At 46.9% G+C, this 23332-nt stretch overlaps 1 protein-coding gene across 3 annotated transcripts in view; it reads left to right on the top strand.

The window, feature by feature from the left end:
• The window catches only part of Csgalnact1 (chondroitin sulfate N-acetylgalactosaminyltransferase 1), a 204307-nt gene extending 184813 nt beyond the window's left edge, over positions 1 to 19494 (top strand). For all 3 annotated transcript variants that reach the window (XM_042700213.1, XM_042700220.1, XM_042700208.1), the window contains exons 6-9: positions 6456 to 6634; positions 7178 to 7272; positions 16215 to 16296; positions 17876 to 19494. In XM_042700213.1, the coding sequence (XP_042556147.1) occupies positions 6456 to 6634; positions 7178 to 7272; positions 16215 to 16296; positions 17876 to 18165 (646 nt within the window). In that variant the 3' untranslated portion in view covers positions 18166 to 19494. The remainder of the gene's footprint in view (positions 1 to 6455; positions 6635 to 7177; positions 7273 to 16214; positions 16297 to 17875) is intronic.
• The last annotated feature ends 3838 nt before the right edge of the window (positions 19495 to 23332 follow it).

Here is a 23332-nt window from a genome sequence, read left to right as displayed (position 1 = left end):
GTGTATCAGCATCTCACAGATGGAGGCAGGGTTTTAGGCCTGTGGCCAGCTTGCCCTACATTGCCAGAGGTGAGGACTAGAATGATCCGTCTTGATAGACCAGCTCTTCGTACACACATGCTTGCATCCTTAATTGTCCTTTAGAGGACTTGAGCTGGGTATAAAGATGACAGGACTGTGGCCATGTTCAGTCTCCTGAGTGTGATTGTTCTCCTGTTATTAAGGACAGTACCTTGCATTTGAGATGGCGCATGTCTTAGAGAATGAGAGAAAAAACAAAATATGGCAAAGTGTTAGCCCACTAATGGAATCCAGGTGCAGGTGGTAGAGGGAAAAATCCAACTGAGAGAACCCAGGCCCTGAGTTCAAGCTCCCGTAACAGCACAAATTCTTAAAAAAAAAAAAAAAAAGATGGGAGGGGTGGACAGAGAATGCTTCTTAATGGATAGTGGCCTATTTCCATGTGAACTAGGAGTTCTCTGAGAAAACTTACTGAAATAGGCTTGTGTATGCTCAGAATCTAGAGAACTCTAAATTAATTGTTGCAAATGCTTACTGGAAAAAAAATCCTGAATGATAACATGATAAAGTAATTAAGTTTTAAATTCTTCACTCTACTCCAATGTTTTCAGTAAATACAACTCATCTACCATTTTTATATAAAGGACAACTTTAAAATTCTAAATTATTCATGGGTTATAATACTATGCTGTGCAAATGTTACAGGTTTTTTTAAAAAATGAAAGGGCTATTGTGGGATGTGTCACATTAAAAGAGTTTTATTGCAATTTTGGGGAAAAGCCTTAGAATAAATCATATTAGACAGCAAGATCTTTTATCACTTTTAATCCTGCAATTCTGGGAAATGCAAGTCAATTAGAGGAATTACATCTCCAGCCGAAGAAGTTGCTTTCTCAGGTCATTATAACCTCTATAAAAATGACTATTTGAAATCAAAGAACCCCACACAACAGATTTATGACATTAAAGAAAGGGATAGAGTGGAAAATTCCAGAGTTCAACCAGTTAATAATACACTTCAGGCAGAAGAGAAGAAGGAAATCATTTTGGTCTTGTGGAGCTGTGTACTCAGATTCATGATAGGAAATTACATAATATGACACGGTGACCCCATTCTATCATACCAAGTGCCCGTTTCTTACAATGCCATGTCAGTGGCATGTCACCAGAGACTACACTTCATCCTTTGGGTAAATTAAATATTTCAAATGAACTGCATCTTATTTGTCTCAGCTGTCTATTTTTCTTCCCTGTATTTGTGATCCATCTTCTTAAAAGCTATGATTCGTGGCCTTCCTTCAGAATCTATTGATCGCAGCCTCTTTCTCATGAGGGGAATGGGCTTATACAAAGTGTACCAGTTTATGGTGCCCACCTGGGTACGTTGTTGTACTCTTCTGCTGGAAGTGGGGGAATTTCCTCCCAGGAGGAGACAGCACCCCCTTCAGGACACAGCTGAGATGTGCACCGGTGTGTTCCTCTTATTCTTGATTTATCCAAATTCAGTGGCACCTCTGGGTCCCTGTAAGGATCATTTCCTATACGGTGCTGGGTAATCTCAGGAGGCAGAACAGAGAAAGGTCTTTGCCACCTTAGAAAGCTTTGGAGTCTACTAGAAAATTTATATATTCTGTACCAGCAGTGTTGGAGGAACAGAAGCTGGGTGAAATGCTTGAGGGTTCTTCAATTTGCCCTGGGGCTTATGACAGGCAGTCACTGTTGATGTGGGCCTTGAAAACTGAATGGATGAAGGGAAAAATGTCCTGGGTAGGACAGGAGCTGGGGCCATTCTGTGGTGAGTATCTTGGTGGTCACTGTGTTTGGGGACATAGATGATTCAGCAGGGAGCCTGCCTGCCTGTGTCCCTTGGTTGGTTGTGGTTGGGATTGTAGCCTAATAGGGATGCTGTGTCCAACTCCACATCCAGCCTACTTCACTCCATTGGCATGTTGAGCTGAATTTCTTTTTATTGCTCAGGTACAGCCTTGCTACCTCTTAATACACTGCTGATCTTGGTGCCCTGGCTTAGTGATTCAATTCCCCTGTCCCAAGAGCGAAGTTTCTAGATGAAGATTAGGACCCTGACCAGCTTGCAGGAGCCAATTCCTCTTCACCCTCTTGCATCTTGCGTTTTGGAGCCTCATGATTGGTGCTGATACATTTGGGAGGAGGGCATCCCTGTTCCCCATCCCAAAAGGATGTGGATGTGTTCATCTCTCTGCTTTGAAAGAGAGAAGAATTGAAGTTCTCCTAATTTTTTCTCCCCTGTTGTTTCCAGTTAGTCCTCTTTCTCAGCAGAGAGTACTCGATGGTTATCAGATGGTTATCCTTTCTCAGGGCAGGTAGGACAAGGAAGCATTCTTCCAGATTAGTGGATGGATAAAAGAAGCCTTTGGGTTGAGGGATCACGAGTGGGTGGGGGGAGGGGGGGGAGTACCTTATAGGGATAAGGTACCAGGGCCAGGGTCTGTGGCCTTGATGGCCTGGTCCCCCTGCAGGGACTACAGATGGATGACAAAATTAGTTTTCCTGCTCTGTCTGGCACCTGCACCTGGTTGATGGTACTGCCCAGGCCAGCGAGGACTCTGTCCTCACTTTGATTCTCCAGGCATTCACAGCCTGCCCCCTAATCAGCACCTAGAAAGTTGTCAAAGCATCAGAGAAGAGTCCCCAGGATTCGAGTGTTACCAGGCAAGCAATCACAAGGTATCTTTTTGTCTCCTGGCCACAAGAGGGTCGGGGAGGCTAAGAATGCCAGGCAGGGCTGCATGGCAGAGTGTGGCAGGCACAGGGATAGGCAGAAGTATATCTGGTGCTAGGTGTGCAGCGGCCTCCCCAGATCTCCAGGGAAACAGTGTGTGGACTCGGGAGGGGAGCACCACGTCTGGACCTTCATATTTCAGATCTGCCCTGATGTTGGGTTGCCAGGGTCTGGGTGTCCACTGCAGAGGGGTGGAAATGCACTTTCAGAATGGGCAGGGCTGTGGATTGTCTCAGCCATGGAGAAAGGTTGGCTGAAGAGAAAGGAAGCAAATTACCGTTCGTGTCAGGTCAGGGAAAGGGCTCCTTATCAGCCATTTTCCTGAATTCTCTTTTTTGAGAAAGCAAGACATGGATGCATAGTGGATGAGGTTTAAAGACTTCTTTAACGTTAAAAAAAAAGAGAAGAAAGTTCTTCTGAGTGAAAGTCAGTCAAACCATGGGGATACTGTAAGTGCTCCCTACCTTTTTCCAGTGACTGTCACACAAGCCCAGACGCCTCCTCACCCCTCGGCCATGGAGAGCAGAAGGCAGCATTTACTTAGCAGCGGCTCAACCAGCGTTGGGGAATTCTCATGCAGGACCAGGAAGATTCATTTGTGTGCTGGGTTGGCGCATGCACGGGAGCACCGCCTCTCCTCTAGCTCAGAGGCATCAGAGAGCCTGTCATCTCCAATTCATCTCCTGCAGCCTGGTGATGTGTTTAACTCTCTTAGCTCAGTTTCTTGTGCTCTTCTTGTGCTGCTTTAGCATGTGTGACTATTCCACACAATTTAACTTCTGCAAATATTCAAAATAGCTACACCAATGGGCTGTAGGCTATTTCAAGGAGACAATCCAAGAGCCACTGTTCCTTTAAGGTAGCAAGCACGTTAAGGTACTATTTGCCTCCTGGCCTACCTATTGCTCAAAAAAAGCAATTTTAAACCAGGTGTGGTAGACATGCCTTTAATCCCAGCACTTGGGAGACTGAACAGGAGGCATGAGTTTGAGGCCAGCCTTGGGTAGATTCTGAGACCCTATTAAAACAAACAACACACACACACACACACACACACACACACACACACACACACACACACACACACACACACACACACACACACACACACACTTCCCAACAGTGCTGGGGATTGAACTCTGAACCTTTACAGATAACATAAGCACTCTTATCACTAAGCCACACCCCCCAGTCCAAAAATGTGCTTTGATATTTGGAAGGTCTTGTGAGAGATTTCTGGAAACCCTCAAGGGAAGGTACTTGAAGGGTGAGATACGAGCTGGGTTGTATCTGAATGACTCATTATGTTTGAGAATGGCAGTCTTCCTCAGTCTGTGCTTAGCTGAGAGACCTGCAGTGTGGGGGATCCCAAAGAGTATGAACTTGAAATGTGAGAGGGAGAGAGCCCTGCTGCTGTCAATTGAAGCAAGATGGGCCTCTGATGGTGAACCAGCACCTATACCACGCCTGGCGGGAGACGCATAGGTGAACAGGTGAAATCCGGGGTCTCTCAATACAGTTTCCCTGGTGGCTGGCCTACATGGGTGAGAGAAATGGCTTGCACTGATTCGCAACAGCTGGGACTGCAGAAACCAGTAAGAACAGGATGGTGACTGCAGCACGTCCCACCAGCTACGTGTCTTTGAGGACAACAAGGTAGCCCTGTCCTTCCGTACTGCCACACACGATACTCAAGAAGCGGTGGAGCGCAACTTCAGCTGTACTCAAAGAGAAATGTAGAGTGGGCCACCTGCCCAGGGACAAGGCTCCAAGAGGAAGTTCCAAAAGGATCAAACACAGTTGGGGAAAATATAAAACCATAAACAATTAGAATGCTACAGCATAAAGGGACTTTGGATCTCTGGAATAAGGAAATGGAGGGTGAGCTGTTAATGATGTACCTCCAAATAAACTAGAGGCAGGAGCTGGGAAGGTGGCTCAGTGGTAGAGCGCTTGTCTTGCATGCATGAGGCCCTGCGTTCAATTCCTCAGCACCACCTAAATAGAAAAAGCTGGAAGTAGCACTGTGGCTCAAGCGGTAGAGCACTAGCCTTGAGCTGAAGAGCTGAGGGACAGCGCCCAGGCCCAGAGTTCAAGCCTCACGTCTGACATAAACCCAAGGCAGAATGAGGGTTGGAATTGTTCGTTTATCTACACGTGTATTCATAACATTTATTAAGCCCCGGGTCCAGGCCCTGGTTCAGGATTTGCTGGCTTTTAGGCCTATACAAGTCCTGAGGCCTCCAACCTTGATCTCAATCTGAAAAGCTGGTCTCACATCAGACTCAGACAAGGTGGGGCCCACAGATTGTCAAGATAACAAACCCAGCTCCCTCTCAGATCTGAAAGAAGACATTAAGTCAAAAAGTGGGCGGGGGTTGGAGAACAGGTTTAACTGATTGAATATAAGATACAAACACAGCTCAGAATCTTCAAAGCTTATGGCTCTGTATCCATGTTGACCTTTCACAAAGCTAGCTACCTAGAATCCAAACTCGTAAAGGTGGAAATAAACTACCCTACCTTTTACATTTATCAAGTGTAGAGAAAAGTCTGGGAGCAGTAGGGTGGGCCAGGAAGGGCGGGAAATGAGGGAGAGAAGGACATTAGGGAAGAAAGATGATGTTGATAAGAAGAGAAGACTTGGTACAGGCAGGAACCGAAGGAGTTCATACAGGACTAAACTTGGGTCTGTACTTCTGTGGAAAGCTGTTCATGTCCATTGGCATGGAATCAGTTTTGTTTTACTGAAACTGTGCCCCCTTCCAGAAAGTTCCCCGCTGCTATAGGAGAACACAAACTTTAGAAACCTCTTGTTTTCACTGTCCCACTTGCACTAGCAATGGTGCAAGCCTGTCCTCTAGCTACCATTTAGCTAACCACTCAGTGAGATGGTTAGGGAGAAGGGCATCGTAGCTCCCATCCTTCAGATGAGATACCTGAGGCGTCCCAGGAGGTTAATGAGCGGGACTAACCAGGTCTGAAGCCATTCTAGCCTAAAAGCTCTAGCTCAACCACTTTCCCTACCATGCTGGGCCATTCTTCCTGAGGGAAGAAATGCTCGTTCAGTTGGAGTGGGGACAGAGCCCCATCCATAACAGCTTGTCTGCCTTCTGGATTTGAATTCACCGGGATTGGGAAGACACCAAGGTGGCCCATTGGAAGATGACTGAATTTCCTCAGCTCAGTGAATTGTTTTTGGGTGGTGGTTCAAAAAGCATGGAGATTTCCTGAGTGGGGTTCCTGGGTTTGGCTCCATCACGAAGAAGAGTCATTAGTGATGGCAGTAGAGTTTTCAATGTGGGAGGATTATCACAGAAACAAGAAATCATTTAGAATCTTGCTTAAGACTGGGCATGGTGGTAGACCCTTGCATTCTCATCACTGGGAGTCAAGCTGAGGATGCAGGATTGTGATTCTGAGGCCAGTCTGGGTTATGTAGTCTCAAAACAAAATTTAAAAAAATTTAAGTTTGCTAGATGGTCTAGGTCCATTTTACCCTAATGGTGTCTATTGAGTCCAAGCCCTACTCTTTCTATTTGGGTGGTGTCAGAAGCCTAGAGGTTACAGAAGAAACCCAGCAATGGATGGACACACTGCTTATGTACATTTTTCAGGTAGCGTGCACCTGTGTACATGCATGGTTCTACCTGACCTTCCTCTTCTCTCCTAGAGCCGCCAACTTCCGGAACTTCACCTTCATCCAGCTCAATGGGGAATTCTCCCGGGGAAAGGGCCTGGATGTTGGCGCCCGCTTCTGGAAGGGGAGCAACGTCCTTCTGTTTTTCTGTGACGTGGACATCTACTTCACCTCTGAGTTCCTCAACACGTGTAGGCTGAACACACAGCCAGGTGCGGGGCTCTCCTTCCTCAACCCGCAGGGTGGCCTGGGTGCCCTGGTGTTCACATGTGCCTGGGATGTCCAGGGGTCCTGTTTGGTAATCAGCCCACCTTGACCCCAGTGGGAAAGGTGCTCTACCCCTGGAGCCACAGCTCCTCTTCTGGCTTCTTGGTGATTCCTTGGAGATACGAGGCTCACAGAAATTTCTGCCCAGGCTGGCTTGGAATGGTAGTTTTCCTGAGTAGCTAGGATCACAGGTGTGAGCCACTGGCACCACTTCAGGACATTTGTTTCGCTCCTGCTGCCATTCGCCCATGCCCAATCATATTCTTCCTCTGCTGGGAGGACAGAAAGATTTTAGAATCCCACTGCCTGGTGCAGCCAGGGCCGTGCTCCTAAGATCTGTTCTACAGAGGAATGAAGGAAACAGAAAAGTGCATAGAGGCCTCTGGGATGTCACAGAGGCCAGATGGAGATGAGCCGGCCCACTCAGTGAATGCCTCTCGGGCTTTCAGTGAAGGTTTGCCTTGCTTTTTTTCCTCTTTGGTTCGCAGGGAAGAAGGTGTTTTATCCAGTGCTTTTCAGTCAGTACAATCCTGGCATCATCTACGGCCATCACGACGCAGTGCCGCCCCTGGAACAGCAGCTGGTGAGTGGTCAGGGCGCAGGTGCTTCTGGGAGCTCTGTTTCAGGGCCCCTATTACCAGGTGCATCTATCTGCCCCTGAGGAAAGCTGGGTGGGAATCTATGGGTTGACTCTCAGCAGTAGCTTTTAAGTTCTGGCCTTTGCTCCCAGTACCTTCCTTGCTGAAGAAAACACAGGACCTGCGCCTTACCAGGATGGTGGTAATTTCATACATTCATGGATTTTGGAAACTTGTTTTCTTGCCTGATGGCTGCAGCGCATTTTTCTCTCTATTATTACAAGGTGAGGAGGGTGAGGCGTACATTCCCATCTGTCAGGTGGTAAACACAGATGTTAAGAGAGGTGTGCTCACCCTGTGCAGCTGATGAGTCTGTGGGGCACTGGGGGAGGTGTACAAGGGTCCCATCCACTTCTCGAGCCCTGAGTTCTGCCCATCACATCATCATTCCCACACGTCACTATCCGAGGTGACTGCTGGTATCAGATGAATCGCTGGCATTGTGATTCATAGGAAGTATAGAGGGATTTCTCTGCTAGAACCCTGGCTGCAGAGGTGATGGTTAGTAGAATGCCATCAGGGAACCATCCAGAATTTTCTTTTTAAAAAAAAAAATAAGTTTTTTGTATTGTGAAAATACCGTACAGAGGGGTTACAATCACATGGGCAAGGTAATGAGTACATTTCTTATCAAGCATTGTTGCCTCCTCCTTTGTTTTTCCCCTACCATCCCTTCCCTCCCATCTCCACAACTACATCCCCCCCACCCCGCCTCAACTGTAAAGTGGTTTCCTTTATTTGCAATAACTAGACTATATCTGAGACAAGCAGAAAAGGTCAGATAAGATGATGTTAAGTGAAATGAACCCCAAGATAAGGCCACAAGTGGTTTTTTCTTTCTTGCTGTTGTTTCTAACGTATTTATAAGGAACTATGTGTTTGTTGTTGTTGTTGCGTTGTATGTCCCTCCCCCACAGTATAACCCCTGTTTTCACTGTATTTGATGTTGGTATAATTGGGGAGCGGAAGGGAAAAAACAAATTGTTTAAATAGGGATACAGGTGGACCCATTGCAACAATGAGATGTACAAGATGCTATGTCAAAATTTTCATACCGCCAATACAGTGCATTTGTTAATGCATTATAACAGCATCTGTGCGTGATACTTTTTTTTAATACCCAATTAGTGTTCATCTACCTTTGAGCATTATGTTCTCCCAGGGAAAAAGAGACTCCTGTTTGCTTTCCAGAGTCTTAAGCTCCTCCGGGTTTTAAGGGATGATAGGATTCGGCCTTTATTTTTCTTGCAGCCAATCAGGGTCCAAGTTCCTTTGGTTTTAAAATAAAGTACTGCTTCACATTTGATATCGGATACAGTGAAGGTGTATGGTTCCAACTCATGGAGACCTTCTTTGCTTTCAAGGACCTCTTTTCACAATGTAAAGGTATGGTGCTCATATGATCTGCCTATGGACAGTCAGGTAACAGGGAGTTTAGAGAGGCCGGGAGGGTACATAGTCACCCCGGTCTTCAGAACTGGAAGTCCAGGCCACCATTAGAGCGCCCTTGGGTGTGCAAAGAATTGGCTTCCAAATGTACCTTTGATCTCTCCTAAGCACATGCATTTGCTAGTTCAGAGTTTAGAGCTTATAATGATTAAATTTCATCAAATACAGTAATTCAAGGGTTCACCATCTCTGAAAGAAAAGTATGATCATTTCATGATCAGACAGATCATTTTTGTTTGTTGGGGGGGGGTTCTTGTTTGTTTTGTCTTTTGTTTGGATTTGTTTTGCTTTTTGGGTCATGGAGATGGAACTAGGGGTTTGAACTCAGAGCCTTGCATCTGCTAGGCAAACCCTCTCCCTACCTCTTGAGCCATGTCCCAGCCCTGTTGACTTTTGTTATTTTTCATTCTCACCTGGGTTGCAATTTTCTGCCTCCTAGAAGGCTGGGATGAAGCTTGTGAATCTCTGTGCCTGACTGATTAAGATGAGGGTCTCAATAGCATGTTGTGCCAGCTGGCCTTGAACTTCAGTCCTTCTGATGTCTGCTTCTAAGTAACTAGGTTTACGACCATGAGCCATTGGGCCTATCTGGATAGGCACTGTCTTCCTCCCCCCTCCCTCCTTTCTTTTCTTTTCTTTCTTTCTTTTTACCTTCCTTTCTTTTCTTTTCTTTTTTGTGATAGTCCTAGGGTTTGAACTCAGAGCCTTGTGCTGGCTGGAAAGAACCCCGCCTTCAGCCCTTTTTTGTGCTGTTTTGAGCTAGCATCTCTCTTCCTGCGCAGGCACACACCTGCACTTTGAAGCTCCTATTTGACATTTTTCACTGTAGCTGGAATGATAAATATACTCCACTCCACCCAGTTCCTCAATTGAGATGGAGTCTCACACATTTTTCTGCATAAGCTCTCCTGGAACCTAAATACCTCTGCCTCCCACGTAGCTAGGATGACAGGCACAGGACAATTCACACTGGTGATTGAGAAGAAGTCTGGTGAACTATTCTGCTTGGGCTGGCCTTGAACTGTGATCCTTCAGATTTCAGCCTCTCATTAACGAGGTAGGATTACAGGCATGATGCCCAGCTTGGACAGGCCATTTCTTCATCACTTGCTGCCAGGTAGGAGCTGGTGCAGGTGGAGGAGTTAGAAGTTCTGAAACCATTTCTGTTCATTGACTTGTTTTTATAGAAGTGAAATGACTGACCCAAGATTATCCACCCTGTAGGCACCATAGCCCAAACCTAAACCATGGTGCCCTTCCTCTAGGGCACTGAGAAAATACTTGCTGAGGCTCTAGAGATGAGAGTTGACAGGTAAAGAAAGTGGCCTGGAACATTCCCAAGGCAGACAATAGACAGAAATAAATACAACGGAGACCAAGGATGTAGGTGGTGGAATGGTGTCATATAAAAAGTAATCACTGCGGGGTGGGGGGTGGAGGGATGGAGAAATTAGGAGAGACTTCTTCCCAGGGGTGTATTTTTGGCTTGCGCACATATTCACAAAGCCTTGATGGCTTTCCCTGAGATACGTATGTCATTGTCACCGCTGGCAGGGCCACGCACCCAGACTGCGGCTGGAATAACAGCTACTTACTTATGCATACAAGAAACAACCTTTCCAGGCAGCCTTGCAAACACAACCTGCTCTGTCAATGTGCCAGTTATCATTTTGCTGTGGCAATTGCCACTGTCATTTTCTATATAACCTGCAGATAAAAGGAAGGGACCGGATTTATAACTGTGCACTCAGACTTCTCATTTCTTAGCCTTTCCATAGATATAGACCAATTCATGCTGACTGAAATCAGGGGATTTTTTTCTATTAATACTTCACTTTTTGAGTTTCCAACCATAAGATGAAACTTACCCGTGCTCTCGCGTATATAGCGATGGGGCTGCTGAGGAAGGAATGGCTGTGACTTCAATAAATGTTCGCTTATAGACATTCCACTTTGCCGGCCCGGGCTTTGTCAGTTCTTGTTCAGGTTTCCAGCGGAATCTCCTACCTCCTCTGTCTTTAGATTCTCAGCCTCGTCTACATTCCAGTCTTTCCTTCACCTTCTGCCAGAAATGTATTTCCAAAACACAGATTCATTCCATTTTTCAAACCTCTTTTAGAGCATAAAGCCTGTGCTGGTCAATGTTTGGCAACCTGTTGTCTTAAAAGGGGTGGAGGAAGCCCTGATGGGTGGGATCTGCCCATTTCCATGGTGTCAATATCCTGGCCTTGGCTCTTCCAGGCTACCCATGTGACCTCACTGAGCCTCAGCTTGTATGCTGGGGCTAGCCTGTTCCATTACAGCACTGCAGGGCCTGGTTCCTTTTGGGGGGAAGGGGTTCATCATCCTCCACAGATCCTACCACCTGGCCCAAGATGCCAGCCCTGTAGACACCCAAGCCAGCCCTGCTGCTCTGCCACACACCTGTGCACAGTCTTCTTGGCTATTTTATGCCTCAAGGGCCACCTCAGTCTCTGATGCAGGCATCTCTGTCTGCTGTATATGTTGCGCTGCTGTTGTTTGTGCCTGATGCTCTTGTGCTGTGCGGTTCATGGGGTGGAGTGAGCTGACCCCCATCCTCAGCCTTTGTCTGATTCCACCTCTCTACCCTCACCTGCGCTTCAGGTTGGTGACCTTACTTCCTGCACACAGTACCTCCAGCGCATGCCGCTGTCTATTTACTTATTCAGGAAGTGTACACCCATCAAATCACAAAAGTAATGTCCTCATGAGTGGTTTCATATGCCTGCGCCGGGCTGCCTTCTTTCCCATCGCTGTGAATAGATGACAGTGCTTCCTTACTCTCAGTCACAGACAGGGATCTGTGGCTCAAAGGCCGTCAGTCACTTCCTCAGACTCCCAGAGCTACTGGATGACAGACGCCCAAACTCAATTGCCACAAAGTGAGGGATGTAATCCTTTGGCTTTTGACATCACAAAAGACAGAAGAGTTGACATCTGGGAAACAAGAGAATGTATATGGGACCCTTGCAGACACCCTTGTAAAGGGGTGTCATCATCAATGAAGATGATTTGTTGAATGGTAATTCCTTTGTACAACTACTTAAAGATAATAAAAATCTAATGATAAGAAGAAAACTCCATCATTTTAATTCAAAAAGACTTGTGGGTAAATGTGACTTAGTATGATCGGAGAGAAGAGGGCATTTGAGTTCATTCTTAAATGAATGATGGGAAGGCTGTAACTCCAAAATATCTTGTCAAGAAATACAGCTAAGATTGTCCCCATGAACCTGGGTATGCTCTGGGCGTGGTACTAATGGGCTGGGTGGAACTCCATCCAAACAAGAGAACGTCACCACTTCTGTATCCTATGCAGTGTGATTGATGAGCCTTTGGTACTCAAATAATAAAGAATAAAAAATGAAGGGTCAGGGGGCACCTAATGCACACCCAGAGTTCCTTGCAGCTCAGGATATCTGGTGCTCTTAGAACAGGATCTGCTACCTGAGTAGAACATTCGAAAGCACAACGAAAAAGGCAAGCCCTTGTCCCAGAAATTACTAAGCATTTTAAGACCATGCCAGGAAGCATGGGGCCTTGTAAGTGGGGGTCCTGTGTGAGTATACCCCCACCCCAGCTCACCGGCGCTCCTGGTGAGAAGAACATGAGACCCAGCCTCGGTTCTTGGGAGACTGTTGATTTAGAGGAGACACTCTGCCTGAGTATTTGTTATTTATTTTATTGCAAGGTCCAGATTGCTTCACGGGCAGCTCTCCAAGTCAGCACCATTAAAACAGAGCCGACAGGCTCTGCCGGCCTCCCCAGTGCCCGCACAGCTGCAGTGCAGCCGCCTGCCTATAGCTCTGGGGGAAGAGATGCTGATTTATGCTCCGTGTGTTAGTCCTCATCGAACATAATCACTCCTGTCACGTGAATTGCCCACAGAGCTGTGGCTCTGGAAACTTCCTGTAGGAGAGCTAGCCTGATAACTGTCCTTTTGTGGTGTACTGGCTCCTCGGTGAGCTCCCCCGTGGGCCAGGCAAGGTCAGGCTGGCAGCAAAAGAAATTACAATAATAATGAGTAGTTATAGTAATTGTGGTAGCAGCAGTAGTAGTAGTAGTGTTAGTACAGGGTCTTGGACTCAGGACCTGGGTGCTATCCCTTAGCTTTTTCACTCAGCCACTTGAGACACAGCTCCATTTCCAGTATTTGGTGGTAAATTGGAGATAAGAGTCCTTATGGACTTTCTTGCCTGGGCTGGCTTTGAGCCATTATCCTAAGATCTTAGCTTCCTGAGTAGCTAGGATGACAGGTGTGAGCCATCAGTGTCCAGCTAAAAGACATTTTTAAAAAATGAGGATATTGTGCTTGAAGTCAGATCGGTGAAATTTTGGGCAAGGGGACAAGATATGTCTCTTTTCATGTTCCACCTTTATCTTGGTGATGTAGAAGACACCCTTAGCGTGTGTGTTTAATACCTGGTCAGAGCAGCGGAACTCCACATGCACAAGGCAGTGTGTCCAGGAAGTCAGGCCCCAGCTTGAGGCCTCAGGAAGGGGAAGACATGCTTGTCCGTTGGTCTAGAGCCATGCAGTTTTGAGAGTGGTCACCTCTGGACCTCCTACTGATGCCTTTGCCGAGCTACTTGTGGACAAGTGGCTCCCACTTGAAGGATGTCTGTGTCCACCGACTGGGCACCATCTACAAACATGAATGGGAGCGGGGCCCTGAGCTGGTGTTCACCGGGACTGGAGGGAAAAGAGAGAGAGCAAACAGAGAAACACTTGCACCTGCAGGAGTGTTTCTCAGTGCTGCGAGTGTCACGGAGAAGATAAGCCAGGGTGACCGTGTGCAGAGGGACAGGGAGGGCGGCAGGAATGCTCACACTGGCCAGGGGGTCGGGCTGGCCGCTCTGAGCAGAACCCAGCGGTCAGCAGAAGAAGGGGGCGAGGGGAGGCCAGGCAGGAATTACAGGGTCCTCCCTTGGATGCTTAAGAGTCTGGAGAATTTGGGGGATTAGAAAGTAGGGCTGCGTAGTAGGGAGAATGAAAGGCGAGGAGGAAGGTGAGGTAGACAAGGCTGGATCTTGGAAGGATTCGAGGGCCATCCTTATCTTCCCCTCCCCTTGTGACTCAATGGGAACACTCCTGGAGGAGAGTTGGGGAGCTCTAGCTCCTAGCCAGGCTGTTCACCAAGGGCCATGTGGCCCAATGTGCTTCAAGTTGACCTCCACAAAAGGTTACCACTGAATGAGCTCCTCCCAGCGTGGCTTTCTGTGGCTTGCCGACTTTTGACATCCACTGAACCGTCTCTATTGCTCCGCCCCTAGGTCGCAAATCAGTGTTTGTTGCCCTGTCCTCATTCAACCACATCCACCACTCCATCAACTCAGACTGGAGTCTTGGATGACCACCGCCTGGAAGCCATCTCATGTTTCTTTCCAAGCTCTGTTCAGTTGTTCTTCCTGTTGAGAGATTTCTCTTTAAATTCCATGGATAGTGTAGCCAAATATTTGATGTTTAGATACCAGCCCTTCTTCCCTTTGACTTGGTCTCTCTCCAGACACCTAGAGGCCTGTGTGCATCGTAGCCAGCAAGAGGGACATGAAACCATTGATTGCCACATCATCCTGACTCCTGGGATAACAGAGACCACACAACCCTTGTTTAAAAAGAAAAAGTGTTTTCCCAGGCTTTTCTGCCTTACACCACCTTTCCAGTTGATACTCATAAAACTGCCTTCTTGTCTGGAAAGTGTTTGGGGGCCGCCCTGAGTCCTGGAGTGGTATCGGAGAACACTTATTTGCAGTTTTTTTCCCACTGACTCTCTCAGGTTCCTGATTTCCCTCCGGCCACCCTAAGATGTGGTAACAGTGGCGTAGTTGACATTTGTAGTGGTAGGTTGCAGCGAAAATAAGATAGTGACATGAGTTCCAGAGTAAAAGAACCTGCAAGATTCATCAACCCTCCTGCCAGCCATTGTATCCATTGTAATTTAGGTCTGTAGGAAGCTTCCAGAAGGTGGAGTAACCGTGATAGGATAGCTGCTTGGCTGTCACAGAGGGAAGAATCTTCAGGGGCCAGTTTAGCTCAGTGTTCTCATCTTCTAGGAAAGAAAGGAGAAGGTAGAAGGAATGAAAAGCTCTTCCTGAGGGCTGAAGCCAGACAGGGGTCAAGTTGGGACAGACAAGACTCTTCCCCTTTGTAGACTGTCTCAGATAAACAGGCAACAGGGCCAAATGTCCCCCAAATGAGGGACCTACTGCCACCTCCCTTCCCCTATCCCAGGAGAGGGGACCTCCTTTCTTCCCAGCACCTGTATGAACTACAAGAATGAATCATTAAAAAAAATTAACTATTAAGATCTCAAACCCAGGGGCTGGGAAGGTGGCTCAGTGGTAGAGCGCTTGCCTTGCATGCATGAGGCCCTGGGTTCGATTCCTCAGCACCACATAAGCAAAAAGAAAAAAGCTGGAAGTGGTGCTGTGGCTCAAGTGGTAGAGCGCTAGCCTTGAGCTGAAGAGCTGAGGGACAGTGCCCAGGCCCAGAGTTCAGGATCCACAAACGGACCCCCCCCCAAAAAAAAAAGATCTCAAACCCATTTGCAGCATGACCTCTGCCAATATGTGTGTGTATGTGTGTGTTTTCACAAACTTTTGCTGCCTCAGCAAATATGTTAAAGATGTACTTGCAAAAGAAGAGAGTGCAGAGGCAGATCGCATTGTTTTATGAGCCTGCACAGCTTGGATGGCCTCTCGGCTGCGCGCAGGGGGCTAGCACCTCTGTGTGTGCTTTCTGGAACTGAACAGTTGGAAAATAGTACCAAGAGGAAAAGGCAGGCTTTCTTCAGATCCTGGCCTCTGGGCGCCCTTTCCCCTAGCGAGTGCTGGATAGCAGAGCCCCAGAGCTGGGAACCACTGAGGTCTCTAAGTCTTTCTTTTTATGCCCTTGGGAGCCCGGCTGGTGGACTGTGCCAGGACTGCTGAATCCTGAGTTGTTCTCTCTCCCTTTGCTCAACTTCCTGAGCCCTTTGCTGGCTGCCCGCCCAGGGCCAGCATGAGGGAAGGGCTCAGGCCTCAACTTCTCACTGGCGCTGGGATCTGGCCAGACACGTAGGTGGCTTTTCCATGGCATCGCTCAAAAACTTGCTCTTGGGTGTGTGTGGTTGTGTGTGTGGTTGTGTGTGTGTGTGTGTGTGTGTGTGTGTGTGTGTGTGTATTTCCATGCCTACTCCCTAGAAACATTCCAGCTTGAGGTGCCAAAAATCACATGGTCTTGTTTTGGACTGGTAAGTGCACCAGATGCCCATCTGTAAGGCATGAGATCCAGCCATGTGTGTGTGTGTGTGTGTGTGTGTGTGTGTGTGTGTGTGTGTGTGTGTGTGTGTGTGTGTGTGTGTGTGTGTGTAGCATTGCTCACCTGCATGTGTGAATGCTGTGTTTTATATCTCTGTCTGATACAACTTTCCTTGCAGGTCATAAAGAAGGAAACTGGGTTCTGGAGGGACTTCGGATTTGGGATGACTTGTCAGTACCGGTCAGACTTCATCAACATAGGTAAGGCAAAGCTGCGTCTCTGCTGCCACCCAGAGGCCGCTTCAATGCAAGCCTTGCGCAAATGATATGGTTTTCTAAGGGGTTGATAGTAAGGCTGCCGCTCTCATTTCCCCAAAATGCCCCTTCTCGTGTCATTAGGGTAAGAGGGGACTGGGAGTGGGCAGCACCTCAGCCCTGTAATCTCTACCAGCACCTCTTGGGCCCAGAGACAATGCTGTGAGGCGCAAAGGTGGCTTTGAGGCAGATTCTGCAGGGCCTCCTCTGCCTCCCAGGTGGATTCCATTCTCTCAGGAGCACGCAGAGCCTCCAGTCAGGGCGTGAGTGGGGATATGAGAAAACAGAGATCAGGTTCCTCCTTGCCGAACCCTTGAAAGTCCCAATCACTTCTTGAAGTGTCCTAATAATATGCTTGCACACATGTAACAGAGACACCTGTGTGTACACTCACATATATACAGAAACGTGTACTATTCACAGACATGTACCAGCAGCAACAGACATACACAGACAGATGTACACACACATATACATAACATAGACACGGACATATATATATATACACAGCAACACATGCATACACATACGTGTTCTAATACACACACATACCCATGGGTTCCAAAAACCTTTCTTCTAGAGGAGAAGGCTCTCAGAGGCCTCCCAGCCAGTGAGGCCTACAGTCAAGATGAGACAGAGGGCCTCCTCCCTGTGGGAATGTCTCTCCTCATCCCCTGAGGTCCTGTGTGTTAAGCATGACCAGGATAAGAAAGACAAGGGTAGACACTTTGATCTGGGCTGATGAATGGCCAGAGAGACCCTGCCATCAGAGCAATAGGGTCCCCCTTCCCTCGGGCTCCCACACATAAGCCTTGTCTCCTCTCCCCCCCCCACTCCCCCCCCCCCGCCCCCCGTTGACTTTGTTTTGGAGCCAGGCAGGAGAGGCCTCAGGTTTGTTTGGTTTGAGATGACATAGACTACTGAGATCACAGAACCCCGTAGACACCACCGGGCTTAAAAGAAAACTTAAACGACTCGGACTCAAGTCCAGGGAGGGCAGCTTCCCCCCCCCCCCCACAAGCTGCTGCTTTATCTCACTTACGTGGCTGCAGGATCACTCAGGCAGAAACACTGAATTTCCATTCAGAAGTTGTCAAGTTCATGGGAGAGAGCAAGGGAAGGGCTGACAGTGTCCTAAAAGAAACGTACTCATCACCTGACTTATGTAACTATAACCGCTCTGTACCTTTATAATAACAATAAAGAAACTCTTAAAAAAAAAGTTGTCAAGTTGAAAAGTAAGGACTTCACAGAAGTTTGGGTCCAGAAGAAGCTGTTCACCCACACTGTCAATGGCTCTTTCAAGCAGGCAAACAAACACTTAGAATCCTGCTCTTGGTTTTGTTATCTCAGGAAAGAGATGCTTTCTGCTTTGTCTGTTTCCTTCTGGGACCTTTGACCCGGAAGGACAATCCAGTAACTTGGAGGATGGCAAGGCCCAGGGCATCCCCCATCACACCTCATCTGTGCTTATGCAGCTCAACGCCTGTGCATGTGACACGGCCCCTCTGTTCTCTCCCAACAGGTGGGTTTGACTTGGACATCAAGGGCTGGGGCGGAGAGGACGTGCATCTGTACCGCAAGTACCTCCACAGCAACCTCATCGTGGTGCGGACACCCGTGCGGGGACTCTTCCACCTGTGGCACGAGAAGCGCTGCGTGGACGAGCTGACCCCTGAGCAGTACAAGATGTGCATGCAGTCCAAGGCCATGAACGAGGCGGCTCACGGGCAGCTGGGGATGCTCATCTTCCGGCACGAGATAGAGGCTCACCTTCGCAGACAGAAGCAGAAGACAAGCAGCAAGAAAACATGAGCCCTTGCCCCCAGGGGTGGATTTGAGGGAGACATTGAATTGGCTGTTCTTATGTTACTCAAAAAACAAACCTGCAACAAGGAATAAACTTGGATCAAGGGTGGGGGGTGGGGGGAGAAGACTCTGATGAAGAGAGAGAGCCTCCAATTAAAATCCCCACTTTGTGAACATTGTTCCAATGAACCCCGAGAATTCTCCCAAAGTCGGAAAGATTGGGAGATGGCAAGATGTCCGCTGGTGCGGACATTTTGGTTGTGTTTACTGTTACGCCATTTTTCTCCCAAGAGTAACCAAAAATAACCCTATCCTTTTGGTTGTCTTTTTATCCGTCTCCATTTGTTTATTTTATTATTAATGTACTTTGTGTGGCTTGTGAGTTACAGTCTGCTTAATTAGCCATTTGCTAACCTTACTAAAAAAGCACAAGATGACATAAATGATTTTATGTTTTTTTTAATTTTAAAGAAGATTCTTTGAATGCATTATAATATCTTTCAGATTGGAACATCCAAATGATAGTGGGTCCAAGGACCTGCCAAATTCTTACCCGTCAGACACTGAATGTCTGTCCTTGACACATGGACAAATTGCTGCTGGACCATTGTGAGAAAGAGACACAGAAAAGTGTGTCTGAAGAGGAGCAACCTAACACTGGAGGAAAGGGAAGAGACGCTTCCTCAGGACCTCTTGATATATTTTAAAAGTCCAAGAATGAACCCATTCTAATCTCAGAAGAAATGAGGACCACTTTCTTATCTGTTTAAACCAAAGCTATGAAGCAAGCAATCTCTTTTCAAAGCAGCATGGTCCTTTGGGCTTCTGGCTTCCCTGAGAAGAAATGCAGAAAAATACATTTTGAGAAAGATCCATCTATCTGCCCAGAGTCCAGCGAAAGCATGGTTTTATTACATGCTCACCTTACCCTAGACAAGGTGGAAGTAACTCAATTATTTTCTACCATTAAGCAGTTTTATTCAATCACCAAGATGCTTCTGAAAATTGCATTTGATTACCATTTCAAATTATTAAAAAAATAAATACGGTTAACATTGAATGGTTTCTACATCCACATGAGAATTATTTATTTATTACCAGCACCAGATGCATGAGCTAATTATCTCTCTGATTCCTTGCCTTCTGTTTGCCGACAGTGAACTCATTGTTTAAGAGTTTCAAGAACATTCAAGCTGTTGGTGTGTACAAAAAAAAAAGCATTGTATTGATTTGTTCTGGTAGTTCATAAAATTTAATTAAACCACAAGACATGAATTGAAGGTGGCATTTGCACAGCTAATAAAATATGATTTGTGGATTTGCTTTCTTCTTGAAGGAAGAATGCTGTGTCTTTAACTTTTGGAAAACGTTATTTTATGCAGAGATCAGGGCTTCTCAAGCTTGACATTTGGGGCTAGACCCCTCTCTATTTGGTGGGGGAGTTGGACGTGGAAGGAGGTAGGCCTTGCCTACTGCGGGAGCATTCCCTGCATCCCAGTTTTGACAACCCAACGTCCCAAGTCATTTCCAAATCTTCCTGGCAGGAGAGAGGGGGTCACCCCTAGTTGAGAACCTCTAGGAGAAGAAGATCCTAATGAAAAAATTTAACCAATTATACTTTGCCTTTATAGTTAAAAGAAATTAGAAAATTATTTCAGAGGCCCCTTCCCACTTTGTGCCTACCATTTTCACATGCTATAGTGATTCCCGTGGCTTTGGGACTTATGGCTTACCGGCCCCAACTTGGTCCTGATACACACACCTCTGCTATATTCTTACAAGATCAGGAGGATGTACTTTACTAAGGCTGATGATTCTGAGCAAATATTTTGCCTATAGAATGAGGCAGTCGGTAGGCAGTTGGTACAGGTTGCACTTTGTGGACTAATAAGACATTTATTAAATTACACACTACAGATGCCCAGGACAGTGAATAAAAATTGATTTTGAAAATTGCTCAGGTAGATGGAAAGGAGACAAAATGCTTATTTAAAAAAAAGAAGCTTAGCTAGATACTAGGGTTTGAATCTTAATTCTCTGCCCCAAAGGCTCCTAGGTCAAAGCCAGCAGACAGACTTTGGGGAAATGATTGGATCCTAAAGACTTAAGCTTCATCAATGGATTAATCCCTTTGTGCAGTTATAATTTTTTTTTTGGGGGGTCCGGTCATGGGGCCTGAACTCTGGGCCTGGGCACTGTCCCTCAGCTCTTCAGCTCAAGGCTAGCGCTCTACCACTTGAGCCACAGCACCACTTCTGGCTTTTTTCTGTTTTGCTTATGTGGTGCTGAGGAATCGAACCCAGGGCCTCATGCATGCAAGGCAAGCACTCTACCACTGAGCCACCTTCCCAGCCCAAGTTATAATTTTTTTTGCCATTCCTGGGGCTTGAACTCAGGGCCTGGGCACTGTCCCTGAACTTCTTTGGCTCAAGGCTAGCACTCTACCACTTGAGCCACAGCACCACTTTCAGCTTTTTCTGTGTATGTGGTACTGAGGAATCAAACCCAGGGCTTCATGCATGATAGACAAGCACTCAACCACTAAGCCACATTTCCAGCCCTGAGCATTCATAATTTGATGATATTCTTGGGTAGAAGACCAGGAGATGAAGCCTCTTGGGAGGAAGTAGGCCCCTAGGGCATGCCCTGCAAAGACCTCCTTGTCCCCATCCCCTTCCTGGCTCTCTCTGCCTCCTGTCCTCCATGAGGTGAGCAGCTCTCTTCTACCACACTATGATGCTCTGCTTCACCACAGTCCAGAAAATATTACTCCAAGTGACCCTGGACAGAAATCTCTATAACCATGAGCCTCCTATTTGTGTCTCTCAGAGATTTGTCACCTGACTAAAAAAGGAGCAAAGTAGACAAAGGTTCAGGCTCATCATCCTTAAAGTACAAGCAAGAGATCTATCACAATTGCTTGCCCATGGCTTCTAGAAAAGAAAGTTGGAGAAGGCCCCACAGAAATCCAAGTAGGGGACTGGAACTTACATAGCAAAGGAAAGCAATCATGAAACTCTGTTTTGAAGGCTCCAGGCATATTACATCTTCTGAAGAAAGTGTACTGTGAGCTGGCGCTCAACTTTTCTCTGTATTCTCAATTCTGTTCCTGCTCCCCATAAATTGTCCAGTAAGCACCCTAACAGCTTAATGAAATCAGGTCTCCAGTACTCTTGAGGTTTCCTTGAAGCAGTGGTTCTGATGCAATTGTGTAAGAACCAAAGTCTTCCCAACTCCTCCCTTAACAGTGACAGGTGGTCATCTTGAAATCAGCCACAGTGGGAGTATTTATATCTTGGGAATTGGCAATTGACAAATGCTACAAATCAGGCCTCTCCATCCTCTACCCACCACCCCATCCCAAGCCCTTTCTTAAATTGCAATACTGCATCCACTTAGTGGCTTCTTGCGCTCAGGTTCCTTCCAGTCTTCTCCTTTCCAGCTCAGCGTTGTACTCATAAATGCGGTCAACTTGCCTCTTTCCTCATAGTGAGGAGAGAGAATCAACCTAGGAAAATAGCTGCCCACAATCTAAATTCACTCCTTTTGTTTCCAGGAAAAGCCTCTTACTAATCTAATTTGACCAGAGTGGTAACTGATATCATGGCTTCTCCATCCTAGCAACAAGGATATCCAAATTCCAATTGTTTCACATGAAGTTTATACGATCATGACTCACCCAGTGTCTCTGTACATCAGAGGTGAATGCAGCCACATCTGTATTAAACGATTGTTGTAAAGAGGGCATGAATTGGTATGGATGAGTACTTAGGACCTGACACACATGGGGCAAGTCAAGGTATTACTGACACACTGACAGTTTAAAACTGCATTTGTGGCTGGGTGCTGGTGGCTCACAGTTTGTAATCCTAACTACTCAGGGAGCTGAGATATGAGGATCACAGTTTGAAGATAGTCCAGGCAGAAAAGTCTGTGGGATTATCTCCAATTAGAGCTGTGGGTCAAGTGGTAGAGTGCTAGCCTTGAGCACAAAAGCTTAGGGACAGAGCCCAGGCCTGAGTTCAAGCCCAGTATACTCTCTCTCTCTCTCTCTCTCACACACACACACACACACACACACACACACACACACACACACACACACACACACACACACACGGCATGTCTGTGCTCAGTATGTCCAACATTGTTTGTACACAATGGTAGCCACTGTGGGTCATGCGTTAGAGATGATGAAGCTGCTGCAGTCACACTTGCCCTTTGTTTTTGACATTCTGAAAACTATCAAGGGATGTGAAGAAGAAGAGTTGGTAGGAGTGCAAAAGACAATGGATAGTTACTCCCTTAAATTCAATGCACAAACTGTACTCACTATTTTGCCTATGTAATTGTAACCCCTCTGTACAGTATTTTCACAATAAAAAAAATTCAATGCACAGCAATTTCGGTATCATGATGCCTCCTCAGCTGGGATGAGAACCTGATACTCATAGCACGAATCTTCTCAGACAAGTAACACGATTGCTTCCATTTATCTAGGTGCAGAAACTAGAGGCTCAGAAATGTTCAGGAGTTTACCCAGATGCCTGGCCAGAGCTAGCTAGCTGAAGACTCCCTGAAATCATCCTGTCATGTGGCCTCCCGATAGGCTTGAAGGTCTACAGAACCTCTTCTCTGGGCCTTAGTTTCCCACCCTTCCCATGTTTCTCAAGCCCCCTGCTGAGAAACCCAAAGAGGTGATGAAAACTGAGCAATCCAGGAATGACTGAGCACCTCCTGGGCCTCCCTCAGGCCCCAGTGTCCTGACCATGGTGAACTTCCCTGTGGGATGGAGGCCCCCGGGTCTTGCGGGAGATGCCAAGGGCTGAAGTGTGAGATTGTCTTCAGGAGGAGAGGACAGGTAAGAAACCCTGGCTTAAAAACAGACTGGATCCTATTCCTGGGTGTTACTGATTCCAGCTAATGACCTTGGGCAGCTCCTCAGAAGGGTGAGTGTGTTCTTCTCCCAACACATCAAATACCTGGCAGCTGTGTGTGATCCATATTCTGATTAGCTTTGTACTTGAATTCAAAGCTGTTTCTCCTGGCAGGACCCTGGGCTGGGCTATTGCTGCCAAACTCTATGGGGATGGTGCCAATTCGTTGAGGGGGTGGGGAACTGGTTTTCTCCCAAGGCAGAGAATAGGTTCTTTCCTGTTGGCAGAGGTGTCTT

The sequence above is a fragment of the Dipodomys spectabilis genome, unplaced genomic scaffold, assembly GCF_019054845.1.
Source record: "Dipodomys spectabilis isolate Male_0828 unplaced genomic scaffold, ASM1905484v1 ptg000009l, whole genome shotgun sequence".
Taxonomy (NCBI): domain Eukaryota; kingdom Metazoa; phylum Chordata; class Mammalia; order Rodentia; family Heteromyidae; genus Dipodomys; species Dipodomys spectabilis.
This window is presented reverse-complemented; position numbering and strand designations above follow the sequence as displayed.